We start from the raw sequence: 12,918 nt of genomic DNA, 5'->3' as shown, positions 1-12,918 counted from the left end.
GCGATTATCCGCGACGATCATGGCATCTTTCTTGCAGTAGCTTCGGCGTGATCATCCGTTCCTTCGGCTCCATCTTAGCCTGGGATTCTCGAGTATTTTATCTTTTCCTATGTCTGTGCTCCATTGTGCCGGTGCCTGCTTCGTCAATGTTGAAGGTCTCTAGTTCCATCCTGGGCAGCAACATTTTTTTTTCTCTGGCACTGCTGTCAGGCGGCAATGTGTCGGCATTGTCAATGATACATAGTGTGGGCAAATGATTAAAGCTTTCCTTTTTCTTAGTGAACAAACTAACTTCCAGTAAAATAATTTATGTTATACGGTGAGTGGAGTGGAAACAAACTGCACATTCATACTCAACTGTACTAGCATAACACAGGACTGAAGTGTCTGAAGCACTACGAAAAGGAAAATGTTTGTTTATGTCCTCTTTCCTTTTCCTTTTTCTTTTTGACCCGGTAGATCCTCTTTCCTGCCAAGTGCTGAATGTGTTGAATGCTTTGTTTTTCTTCTCCATTCCAACATCAATTTGATTTGACCGCCCTAATACCACGGTAAAAATTTGCAATTGTTCAGGCCATTGCGTCTTCTTGACTGCGATAATACCTGTTGTCGTATCACTTTGCTCCTCTAACAATGAAGTTCAACAACAAAACACATTTCACTTTCAGCTCCAAATCCACCATGCTTGCACTCGCAGTATTCCTGCTCCTGCTCACCGAAACCACAACAGGGTGGTCCAAGCAAGAAGCACTGAGGACGACCCATGATCGAGGAGGATGCATCGCCAGGGAGAGGGAAGCTCTGTTGTCCATCAAAGCCGGCATCACGGCTGACCCAGATGGCTTACTCTCGTTGTGGCGAGGGCAGGACTGCTGCCGGTGGGAGGGTGTGAGCTGCAGCAACATGACCGGCCATGTCATCAAGCTCGACCTCCATAAACGGGACGACCAGTCTTCCCTGGAAGGTGAGATAAGCTCTTCTCTAAAAGACCTCCAGCATCTGCAGCACCTGGACCTTGGCGGGAATGAGGATCTCACCGGGCCTGGAGGACGCCTCCCAGAGTTCTTAGGATCTCTTGGTGACCTGCAGTACCTCAACCTCTCCAGCCTGGATTTTTCTGGCACAGTGCCCCATCAACTTGGCAACCTCTCGAGGTTGTTATACCTCGATCTGAGCATCGATCTGAGATCTTATTATGGTCTATCTACAGAATTGCACCAAGAAGATCTCTCATGGCTGCCACAGCTCTCTTTGCTCAAACATCTTGACATGAGTTATGTGAACCTCAGCACTGTGATAGGCTGGGTTGACACAGTAAACAAGCTCGCTGCTCTTGAGGTCCTCAAGCTATCGTCATGTTCGCTTAATAACACAGGCCACTTTGTGTCCCGCTCGAATCTCACCATGCTTGAGATCCTTGACATCTCTGGCAATTCAATTGAAATGCAGTTCAAGGCTATCAGTTGGGTTTTGGATGCAACCAGCCTCATATATCTCAGCCTTGAGTATAGCGGTATATATGGCACGTTTCCTGCACATTTGGGAAACTTCACCTCACTTGAAGTCCTTCAGCTGAGTGGTAACTATCTGAAGGGAATGATACCAGATGCACTCACGAGCCTCTGCAGGCTGAGAATATTTGAACTGGCAGGGAATGATGTTCAAGGGGACATGACAGTTTTAATCGATAGGTTACCAAAATGTCCATGCTGTCAGTTGCAGGTGTTGCGTCTGGGCCACAATAGCATAACCGGCTCCTTGTCAGACTGGATCAGCAACGTGACTAGCTTGGCCACTCTTGATCTTAGATTCAACAAGCTTACAGGACCTCTGACAACTGGGATAGGTATGCTTTCTAACCTGATTTATCTAAACCTAGGCTACAATCAGATGGATGGGCTCATCACTCAAGGTCACTTCGCCAAGCTTACAGAGTTGCGGCACCTACACTTATCTGGAAATTCCTTTACCATGGAGCTGAACTCTGACTGGATCCCTCCGTTCAGATTACAGTCACTAGGATTAACATCATCGTGTCTTGGGCCGAGATTTCCTCAATGGCTTAAATCACAGAAGAATATCTCCTTCCTTTATATGTCTGGTACTGGCATAGTTGATACCATGCCTGATTGGTTTTGGACCGTATTTATAGGGGCTGAAATTTTGGACCTCTCCAGCAATAACATAGGTGGCAAATTACCGGCTACTCTTGGACAAATGGGAGCTGCTGTCTTAGATCTAAGCTCGAATCAATTCACAGGTTCAGTACAACAGCTACCTCAGTACATAACTGAATTGGATCTCTCAAGCAACTTTTTGTCAGGGCCTCTACCATTGAGTTTATGGCCAATATATAGAGAGAGTTTGTTTCTTTCTAACAACTACTTCACAGGCACTATCCCGGCATCGTTATGCCAAGTGCAGTCCCTGAGATATCTTGACATTGGAAATAATATGATAACAGGTCACTTCCCTCGATGTTCAGAACATGTGACATCAAGTTCAGCAATGGTAACGCATAACACAACCTCTCTGGATAGTGATTCAAGCTCTACCATGCCACTATCTATGTCAATTGAGACTCTGAGGATCGACAACAATAGCCTCTCGGAAGAATTCCCTCTGTTAATACAGAATTGCCCAGAAGTAACTTTTCTTGATCTTGGGCAAAATAAGTTTTCTGGGAGCATACCAGAATGGATTGGACAGAAATTGCCACAACTGAGATATCTGTGTCTCAGATCCAACATGTTTTCTGGCTATATACCTGCCCAGCTTAAAGAACTTCGTCATCTCCAATATTTGGACCTAGCACACAACAACTTCTCAGGCTCTATACCTCGGTCCCTGCTAAACATGGATGGCATGACCGAAACCACAGAATTAGCAGATCCGGATATTCCGTCCGGCACTTCCAGCGGCATTGTTGCTGTAGATGATGGCGATGTTCCTGGTGGATTTGCGTATTATTATATTGATAGCATATTTGTAGTCACAAAAGGGCAAGGACGAGAATATATTGGTCAATCAATATACATGGTGAGTCTAGATTTGTCCTGCAATCATTTAACTGGAGATATCCCCAAAAGCATTGGTCCGGCATCCGGTTTAGTGAGCATGAATCTGTCTCTGAACCACTTGACTGGAAAAATCCCAGAGAGCATTGGCTCCATGCGCTCACTGGAATCACTTGATCTCTCCAGCAACCAGCTCTCGGGTGAAATCCCTTCAAGCCTGTCGGATCTAACATTGCTAAGCTACCTGAACTTGTCCTACAATGATTTATCAGGAAGGATACCGTCAGGGCACCAGCTCGACACACTCAACCCTGACAATCCCGCGTCCATGTACATTGGGAACGCTGGAGTCTGCGGCCCTCCTCTCCGGAAGACTTGTCCAGGAAACCATACAGCGGAAAGCCACCCTGCAGCGAGCAAAGAAGGATCTGAGACGATGCCCTTCTGTTTCGGATTAAGCGTCGGCTTTGTGGTTGGCCTGTGGGTAGTGTTCTGCTCCCTTCTATTCAAGAAAACCTGGAGGGTTTCCTATTTCCAGTTCTTTGATGAGGCTTGTGATAAAATGTACTCCCTCCGTCCGCAAATACTTGTCATCAAAATGGATAAAAAGAGATGTATCTAAAACTAATATACGTCTAGATACATCCCCTTTTATTCATTTTGATGACAAGTATTTCCGGACGGAGGGAGTATGTGTTTGTGGTTGTGAATTGGGCGAGGATGAGGCGGAAGGCGACCACTGCAGATTGAGCAGGTTTAACTGCCACAAGTACTACTATGCAGTTCAGTGCATTGTGTCCAACAAGTGTCCTGTCGAGGTTGTGATTTGTGGAGATAAATGCAGTAATTAAGCTGCTACTACTGAATTACTTGTTCATGTAATCAAACAATGTTGTTACAGACACTTATTGCATTCCTGATGCTTCTAATTTGTAGTACTCCCTCTGTGAACTTATATAAGTTTACAGAGGAAATAGTAGTCTATTTACCTGTATGTACTCTGTAATTGTATTAGTGGCCAAAGAGAGCATAAATATATGTGGGTATTATTGCAGCCATGATTTGTGAGTGCTAGAAAAAGACCTTCAGCAGAAGCAGAGTGAAGGCCCGGTCAGGAACCCTCATCTCTCTCCCCTCCCTTTCTCGTCTTCCTCCTCTCTAGGGGCGACATATGCCCCAAACCCTAGTCGGGCTTGAGCGGGTTGATGTCGACTGGTTGGAGATTTTTTGTTGAAAAGGACCCCCTCGCAAACACAATTGACAGAAAAGACTCCCTCTGGACAAAATTGACAAAAAAGACCCCCTGGGCCGTGGCGGCAGGCGCGCCGGGCGACACATGGCACCTGCCGCCACGGCGTGAGGCGGCCAGCCCTGCCGCCACCGGGCCAGGCGGCAGGCCATGTGCAACAGCTTCTGGCGCTGGGCGACGGAACGGGAAGTCGATATGGGCCACATACGTCTCCGTTCGGTTCGCAGCGCCAAAAGCCGTTGCACACAGCCTGCCGCCTGGCCCAGTGGCGGCAGGGCTGGCTGCCTCACGCCGTGGCGGCAGGTACCACGTGTCGCCTGGCGCGCCTGCCGCCACGACCCAGGGGGTCTTTTTTTGTCACTTTTATTCGAAGGGGGTCTTTTCTCAACAAAAAATCCTGGTTGGATGCCTCTTCATGCCCCACTTGTGGGGGGGGGGGCAGGGGGTCCTTCTCAACAAAAAATCCTGGTTGGATGCCTCTTCATGCCCCACTTGTGGGGGGGGGGGGCAGGGGGCCTTCCCACCCTTCCTTTCGAAGGTTGGTGGCCGCATACTTGGTGCGGTGTGGAATTGGGGCCAGGTGCTGGGTACGATGACCCTGGATGGCGAGCCGCACTGATGGTTCTTCAGCGAGCAGTGTTGTCTTGGGTGTTGGCGGTGTGCTTTGACCATGTGGGTGGCGAGGTGTGCTGTGGCGGGTGGTCATGGAGAGGATGTCATAGGTTTTTGCAATGAAGCTATGTTCTGTATCTAGAGTCCCTGATCCGTTGTGGTGGGTTTGGTGGCCTGAGTTCCCATGTTGTGGTGCATGAAAGGGGGCAAGTGAAAGCTTACTGTCTCCATGCCGATAGTGGCAGCGCTTCCGGGGTGTCGCGTTCCTCTTGGGGATCCAATCTCTCTCCTTTCCCTCTGACGCCCGGGGGTGAAAACCCTTTGTCTGCCTCGGTAGATGTGGCGGTGGCGCTGTTTTGTGTCATGACCCTATAGGGGACATTGCCAATGAGTGTGGGTGTCTCTAAGTCGCGGTAGCGTGTCTACTTTGCATCTTCTTGGCGACTTGCTGGAGGCGTTTAGTAGTGCACTCTTGGTGCTTTTTAGCGCACTTGGCGTGTTTTGTGTGTTTCTCTTTTGATCGACCTCTGGGAATTTCCTCAATACCATGTACCGTTCGGCCATTTGGCTTTATCTACAAAGCGGGGCGAGAGTCTGTTTCGAAGTATCACACTAGTTGATTTTTTCAGTTTTAAAAAAGAATGGTTTATTGGAAATCATTTTCTATAGCTATAACAATATAGAAAGGGCTAGTTGCGATCCAAACAATCTAAATCATCCAAACATCACCCTGCTGGCTTGGCTCACTCGAAGCGAGCAAGCCCACCCACATTCGAGTCCCGGAGGTGACACGCGGTGCTTAGAGATTTTCCTTCTATAAATATATACCTTCAAGGGCTAGTCCTAGATGGTCTCCCTTTTTAAATCATCCAATCAGGAATTACTTCAATGTTTGAGATAATCAACTACCCTCTTTGTTCCTAAATAGAAGTCTTTTAAGAGATTCCACTATAGACTACATACGAAACAAAATGAGTGAACTTATACTTTAAAAGGCGTCAATATACATCCAAATGTAGTCTCTATAGTGAAATCTCTACGAAGACTTATATTTAGGAACGGATGGAGTAGAACCTTGCGCTCCCTAGAAAAAAGGTTCTAGCATTGCACCTATAAATGCATAGTTAATCACTTAATTTTCACCATATAATCATCCTTTACTTCATGCTCCATTTGCAAATATATATGGCAGGGGCAAACAATTACAATCTTTTCCTCCATTAACAAAATAACTTTACAATAAATAATTTGTGTTTTTCTACAACAAAGGCACAACGAGTTCCACATGATCGTTCATTACAGCCTCTAATGTAATGATGCATCATCACAGATAGAAAGAAATAAAGCCCACGGCACAACCACCATTCTTCTCACGATAACTGCATCAAACCGCCATGTTCGTCTGGAAGCTAGAAAGATCAACTCGTGTTGGCATCCTTTGCGCTGTTGTCAGACAGCAATGTGTTTGGCATTGTCAATGATACATACTACACTTTACAGTAAAATAATTTGTGTTACATGGTGAGTGGAATGGAAACAAACTGCACATACATACTAAACTATACTTGATGAATGCTAGCCATTTGCTCCACCAACTCTAGCATATGACAGAGACAAACACTGGACCATTGTCAATCCTGGCAACTGCTGAATGATTTTTATTTTATTTTTTTATCTGTTCCAACTTCCAACTTTTATTTGACCGCAATTAAATACGATGCTCGCAATATTGCAATTATCCAGGCCACCGCATCTTGACAATGAGATACACTACTAGTACATTTTTTCATTAACCTTACACTATGAATGAACACCACCAACATCAGTAACACAACAAAACAGGGGCTAGATCCTCTGTTTCTGTCTGATCCTCTGTTTTCTGAGTGCCGTCCTAGCTGGGGAATCTCGGCCATTTTGGTTTCCGGTTTCTATGTCTGTTACTACGCCGGTACCTGCTTTCTCAAATTTGAAGGCCTGGGCATCAACATTATGTTTCTTTACCTTGTGTTTTTTTCTTTTTTGACGATGGAATCAGAGATGGCCATTATTCTGCAAGTCAATGGTACATAGCAGGGTCAGATGATGAAACAATTTTTTTCTCCTCATCAACAAGCTAACTTTACAGTAAATAATTTGTGTATTTGTGTTACACGGAGAGTGGAACTGGAAGGAAACGAACTGCATACGTACGACTAAAGTCACTAAAGTGTACCTTAAGAACAGTTAGAACATCTAGCAAGACAGGGAGATAATTAACACAAACTGTCTCTTTTGTACCCTCTTCCCTCCATGTGGATGTGGTCAATCCTCGCAAGTGCTGAATGCTTTCTTTCTTTTCTTCTATGTTCCAACTTTTGATTTGAACGCAGTTAATACGATGCTGAAAAGTTGCAATTGTTCAGGCCACTGTTCCTGTATGAGTTGTAGACCGAACATGCAATTTGCTACTCTAATGTCAACAAGAATTAAATTTGACAATCAGATACTCCCTCCGTCCCAAAATAACTTTACAGTAAGTATATTTTTTATCTTCGTTAACAAACTAACTTTACAGTAAGTATTCTGCGTTACATAGAAAACTGAAAACAAACCGCATATACTGTACGTGACTAGACTGTATCAAATGAACAGCTAGCCATTGACTCCCGCAGCTAGGATGAAAATGGGGTCAATCCTGCCGAACGCTCTCTTTTCCTTCTCTGTTTTGTCCACAATCAGTTTGACTGCAGCTAATGCAATGCCGAAAAATCGCAATATTCAGCACACTGCAGCTTGACCAGAATAGTATCCTTGTCATATCAGATGTTGACTGAGCATGAAATCTGCTCCTATAATTATCAATAACAATTAGATTCAGCAATGATAAACACCACTAACACCAATTGTACAACAAACCAGGACTAGCACTACCTAAGAAGAACATGGGCTGGTTCTTTCTGAGATCCCAATCCACCATGCTTGCACTTGCAGTCTTCCTGCTCCTGCTCGCACAAACCACAGTAGGATGGTCCAAACCTGATTCATGGAGGACGCGTGATCGAGGAGGATGCATCGCGAGGGAGAGGGAGGCCCTGCTGTCCATCAAAGCCGGCATCACAGCGGACCCGGAGCGCCTCCTCTCGTCGTGGCGAGGGAAAGACTGCTGTCACTGGGAGGGCGTCAGCTGCAGCAACATGACCGGCCATGTCATTGAGCTTGACCTTCATGCACGGTACATCCGGTCTTCCCTGGAAGGTGAGATCAGTTCTTCTCTGAAAACCCTGCAGCATCTGCAACACCTCGACCTTGGTGGAAACTACCATCTCACCGGGCCTCAAGGCGGCCTTCCAGACTTCGTAGGGTCTCTTAGTGACCTGCGGTACCTCAACCTTTCGGGCCTGAATTTTTCTGGCATGGTGCCCCATCAGCTTGGCAACCTCTCGAGGTTGCGATACCTTGATCTGAGATCTTATGGTCTGCACTCAGAAGATCTCACGTGGCTGTCACAGCTCTCTTTGCTCAAGCATCTTGACATGAGTTTTGCGAACCTCAGCGCCGTGATAGGCTGGGCTGACACAGTGAACATGCTGTCCTCTCTTGAGGTCCTCAGGCTATCAACATGTTCGCTTATTACCACAAACCACTATATGCCTCGCTCGAATCTCACCAGGCTCAAGATCCTCGACCTCTTTCGGAACTCCATTGAAATGCAGTTTGACGCTATTAGCTGGGTTTGGGATGCAAGCAGCCTGAAATATCTCAACCTTGAGTCCAATCATATATATGGCGTGTTTCCTGCACAACTGGGAAACTTGACCTCACTTGAAGTCCTTCAGCTGAGGGAGAACCATATAAAGGGAATGATACCAGACACACTGACCAGCCTTTGCAGCCTGAGAATATTTGAATTGGCATATAATGATGTTCAAGGGGACGTGACGGAGTTCATCGAGAGGTTACCAAAATGTTCATGGAGTCAGTTGCAGGAGCTGCATCTGGGCCACAATAACATAACTGGCTCGTTGTCAGACTGGATCGGCCACATGACTAGCTTGAGCTCTCTTGATCTCAGTTTCAACAGGCTTACAGGACCTCTGACCACTGTGATAGGCACGCTTTCTAACCTGATTTATCTGAACATAGGGTACAATCAGATGGATGGTCTCATCACTCAAGAGCACTTCTCCAAGCTTACAGAGTTGCAGGAGCTGCACTTATCTGGAAATTCCTTTACCATGAAGCTGAACTCTGACTGGATCCCTCCAAGGAGATTGCTCACACTGGGATTAAGATCATGCTATCTTGGGCCGAGATTTCCTCAGTGGCTCAAATCACCAAAGAATATCTCCTCCCTTTATATGTCCAATGCCAGCATAGCTGATACCATGCCTGATTGGTTTTGGACTGTGTTTAGAAAGGCTGACGTTTTGGACCTCTCAAACAATAACATCAGTGGCACATTACGAGCTACTCTTGGACAGATGGACACCAGTTTCTTAGATCTAAGCTCGAATCAGTTCATTGGTCCGGTAGAACAGCTGCCTCAGAATATAATGGGACTAGATCTCTCAAGAAACTCCCTGTCAGGGGCTCTGCCATTAAATGTCAGATGGCCATTATTCATAGACAGTTTGCTTCTATTTGACAACCATTTCACGGGCACTATCCCAGCATCGTTATGCCAAATGAAGTCACTGACATTGCTTGACATTAGAAACAATATGATAACAGGTCAGTTCCCTCGATGTTCAGAAAATGTGGCGTCAAGTTCAGGAATGGTGCCACCTAACACAGCCTCTCCAGATAGTGATTCAAGCTCTGAGATATCACTGTCTATGTCAATTAAAACTCTGAGGCTCAACAACAATAGCCTCTCGGGTGAATTCCCTCTGTTATTACAGAATTGCCCAGAACTAACTTTTATCGATCTTGGGCAAAATAAGTTTTTTGGAAGTATACCACCTTGGATTGGTGAGAAATTACCACGGCTGAAATATCTGCGCCTCAGGTCCAACATGTTTTCTGGCTGTATACCTACCCAACTTAGAGGACTTCGATATCTCCAATATTTGGACCTAGCACACAACAACTTATCAGGTACTATACCTCGATCCCTGCTAAACATGGATGGCGTGACCACAGAATTAGCAGCTCGGGATTACCCATCCAGCACTTCCAGCGACATGGCTACAGTAGATGATGGCATTACTGTAGTAGATGACCCCCAACATCCTGGTGGTGGGTATGAGTATGCTATGATTGCTAGCATATTTGTAGTCACAAAAGGGCAAGGGCGCGAATATATTGGTCGATTCATAGACATGGTGAGTCTTGATTTATCCTGCAATCATTTAACTGGAAATATCCCCGAAAGCATAGGTCCTGCAGCAGGTTTAGTGAATATGAATCTGTCTTTGAACCACTTGACCGGAAAAATCCCAGAGAACATTAGCTCCATGCACTCACTGGAATCACTTGACCTCTCCAGCAACCAGCTCTCTGGCGAAATCCCTCCGGGCCTATCCGATCTAACATCACTAAGCTATCTGAACTTGTCCTACAACAAATTATCAGGAAGGATACCGTCGGGGCACCAGCTCGACACACTCAACCCTTCCGACCCCGCATCCATGTACATTGGCAACCCTGGCCTCTGCGGGCCTCCTCTTAAGAAGAGCTGTCCGGGAGACCACACAGCAGAAAGCCACTTCACAGCGAGCAAAGAAGGATCCGAGGCGATGCCCTTCTGTTTCGGGCTAAGCGTGGGCTTCGTGGTTGGCCTCTGGGTGGTGTTCTGCTCCCTTCTCTTCAAGAAAACATGGAGGGCCTCCTATTTCCGGCTCTTTGATGCGGTTTTTGATAAAATTTATGTGCTTGTGGTTGTGAATTGGGCGAGGATGACGAGGAAGCAAACCACCACAGATTGAGCAGGTTCAGCCGCAACCACAGTGGTATCAGCATTCAGTCCACTACAATAAACAAGTGCTGATTGCTGAAGTTGTGATTTCTCTATAGATGGATGGAAGGAGCTACTATTTACTTGTTCATGTATCCGTAGTCTTATTTGGTTTATCAGACTTGTTAAATTCATAGTGCTGAGCATTTGTATTCTTCGGAACATGCCAATTTGTAAAATATTTGCCCATCTGCAACTGTAATTTGCAATCTATTTGACTCGTATGCAACTGTGTTTGCATCGTGTGACCCGTGAGTGGTGCAGTAATAAAAGGGGGCCTGTTAATACCATGAGCAGAAGCGAGGTGGAACCCAGGCTGGGGTGGGCGAGTGATTCAACGGAATCCGGTGGCGGCGACGGCGAGGGAGGCGGACCTGAGGGAGTCAGACGAGTCGCCGGCCGCTCCCCGCTCGCGCGCATGACGTGGCCGTCCGGCCTCCAGAGCCCCGCATCAGGGACGGGGTGGCTTGGAGGGCGCGAGCTCGCTCGCCTCCGCCGCGCCGGAGCCGGATGGCCGCCTCGCCTTCTCGGTCCTGTGAGTCGCCGTGGCTAAGCCATCTGTGGCTAATGTGTCAGTGTGTGGGCCCACGCAGGCCCAAGGAACATAGGTAGGGCATCTTTTCAACACGACCCTGCTCCGGCGTCTGTTCGCGGACAGGGGCTCCCGCATCTGTTCGCGGACAGGGGATCAGTGGGTGAACACTCATGCCGAAAACCGCTGGCTGCATACATTTTAAACAATTGTTATAACATGATGAAATTTATGTAAATATGGCGGATTTTTATATAAACCGAATGATATTTATGCAAACATGATAGATTTTCATTACATTTAAAATATTTAGAACAAAAGAAACCTGACCCTAAACCTATCCTATGGTGGCGGCCGTCATCCACTTTCTTTGTATCCCGCATCGGCAACCACGTCCTTCATCTACCGTCTCCATGAGCGACAACGAGGTTTAAGACCCGTGAAATGAAGGTGTGCTCTCCGGTGAGGAACAATAGAGCATGAGAGACGATCCAGCCTACTTGGGATACAATGCCCTGCCACCTTCAATGCCTTACTCATCCTCAGAGAAGCCCGCGACATGTCTGTCCTCGACCCCGGTGGACGTGAGGTCGATGATGCTCGTGGACGGTTCGTCACTATCCACCTACCACTTGCGCCCCCAAAAGTGGACGGCACCGCGTAGGATGCGCAGCTGGCGGCCGCGTCTGCGTCTGGCTGCGCCGGTACTTCGTTGCGAGCAGCGGACGCGGCCTTGTAGATCGCACGCCGCTCCGCCGCGAAGTTCGGGCTCGCCGCCGCCATGGCGGCCACGACCTCCTCGCTTGCGCGCTCGCCGTTGGCCCTCCGCATCCGGTGCTACTCGAGGAGGAACAAGTTGTACCTCCAATCCTTCTGCACTTGCCGATGATACTTCTCCAATGTATCTATAATTTATGAAGTATTCATGCCATGTTTGCAACAATTTTATATGGTTTTGGTATGATTTTATAAGAACTAACCCGGACTAATGTTGTTTTCAGCAGAACTACCGTGGTGTCATTTTTTGTGCAGAAATAAAAGTTCTCAGAATGTGCTGAAAATTTACGGTGATTTTTTATGGACCAAAAGAGACCCCCGAAGCATCGGAGTTGGGCCAGGAAGTGACCGAGGAGGTCATAAACCTAGGGGACGCGCACACCCCCCAAGGGCGTGCCCCCTGGTTTGTGGGTCCCTCGGGTGCCCCCTTGACATGAGACCGCCGCCAAAATTTCCTATAAATACCAAAAAAACGAAAAGAACCAGAGATCGGAAGTTCCGCCCTTTGTAGACACGAAAAAACAATCGGGAGCCCATTCCAGCACCCTGCCAGAGGGGGACACCTCACCGAAGGCCATCTTCATCATCCCGACGGTCTCCATGACGAGGAGGGAGTAGTTCATCCTCGGGGCTGAGGGTATGTACCAGTAGCTATGTGTTTGATCTCTCTCTCTATCTCTATCTCGTGTTCTTGATTTGGCATGATCTTGATGTACCGCGAGCTTTGTCAATATATTTGGATCTTATGGTGTTCTTCCCTTTCTACCTTGTGATGAATTGAGTCTTGCTCTTTGAG

The 12,918-nt window shown here is 47.1% G+C and overlaps 3 protein-coding genes across 4 annotated transcripts; 2 read left to right on the top strand and 1 right to left on the bottom strand.

Moving 5' to 3' along the window:
- The first annotated feature begins 633 nt into the window (after positions 1-633).
- On the top strand, positions 634-3,767 carry LOC123082550 (receptor-like protein EIX1). Its single transcript, XM_044504867.1, has 3 exons — positions 634-1,691; positions 1,809-3,581; positions 3,704-3,767. The coding sequence occupies exons 1-3, from the start codon at positions 634-636 to the stop codon at positions 3,765-3,767; spliced, it is 2,895 nt and encodes a 964-aa protein (XP_044360802.1).
- Positions 3,768-6,513: 2,746 nt separating this feature from the next.
- On the bottom strand, positions 6,514-11,494 carry LOC123149220 (uncharacterized). Of its 2 annotated transcripts, XM_044568830.1 has the most exons (3): positions 11,102-11,486; positions 7,091-7,258; positions 6,514-6,927 (listed from the first exon to the last, which is right to left on the bottom strand). In XM_044568830.1, exons 1-3 carry the CDS (start codon positions 11,231-11,233, stop codon positions 6,910-6,912), a joined length of 318 nt encoding a protein of 105 aa, XP_044424765.1. In that variant the 5' UTR covers positions 11,234-11,486; the 3' UTR covers positions 6,514-6,909. The 2 variants fall into 2 exon arrangements, 1 of the variants encoding a protein (XP_044424765.1); XR_006474520.1 differs by lacking the exon at positions 7,091-7,258 and having other exon boundaries at positions 11,102-11,494.
- Positions 7,779-10,784, top strand: LOC123149209 (receptor-like protein EIX2). Its single transcript, XM_044568813.1, has one exon. The coding sequence runs from the start codon at positions 7,800-7,802 to the stop codon at positions 10,782-10,784; it is 2,985 nt and encodes a 994-aa protein (XP_044424748.1). The 5' UTR covers positions 7,779-7,799.
- Positions 11,495-12,918: the final 1,424 nt, after the last annotated feature.

Source organism: Triticum aestivum, chromosome 1B, assembly GCF_018294505.1.
Source record: "Triticum aestivum cultivar Chinese Spring chromosome 1B, IWGSC CS RefSeq v2.1, whole genome shotgun sequence".
NCBI classification, from domain to species: domain Eukaryota; kingdom Viridiplantae; phylum Streptophyta; class Magnoliopsida; order Poales; family Poaceae; genus Triticum; species Triticum aestivum.
This window is presented reverse-complemented; position numbering and strand designations above follow the sequence as displayed.

Coding starts and splice junctions, on each gene's coding strand:
- LOC123082550 (XM_044504867.1), top strand. CDS start 634: ATGAAGTTCAACAACAAAACACATTTCACTTTCAGCTCCAAATCCACC. Junction 1,692..1,808: donor ATGACAGTTTTAATCGATAG/GTTACCAAAATG, acceptor TCTTGATCTTAG/ATTCAACAAGCTTACAGGAC. Junction 3,582..3,703: donor GATGAGGCTTGTGATAAAAT/GTACTCCCTCCG, acceptor TTCCGGACGGAG/GGAGTATGTGTTTGTGGTTG.
- LOC123149209 (XM_044568813.1), top strand. CDS start 7,800: ATGGGCTGGTTCTTTCTGAGATCCCAATCCACCATGCTTGCACTTGCA.
- LOC123149220 (XM_044568830.1), bottom strand. CDS start 11,233: ATGCGCGCGAGCGGGGAGCGGCCGGCGACTCGTCTGACTCCCTCAGGT. Junction 7,259..11,101: donor CCACCTCGCTTCTGCTCATG/GTATTAACAGGC, acceptor GCAACTTTTCAG/CATCGTATTAACTGCGTTCA.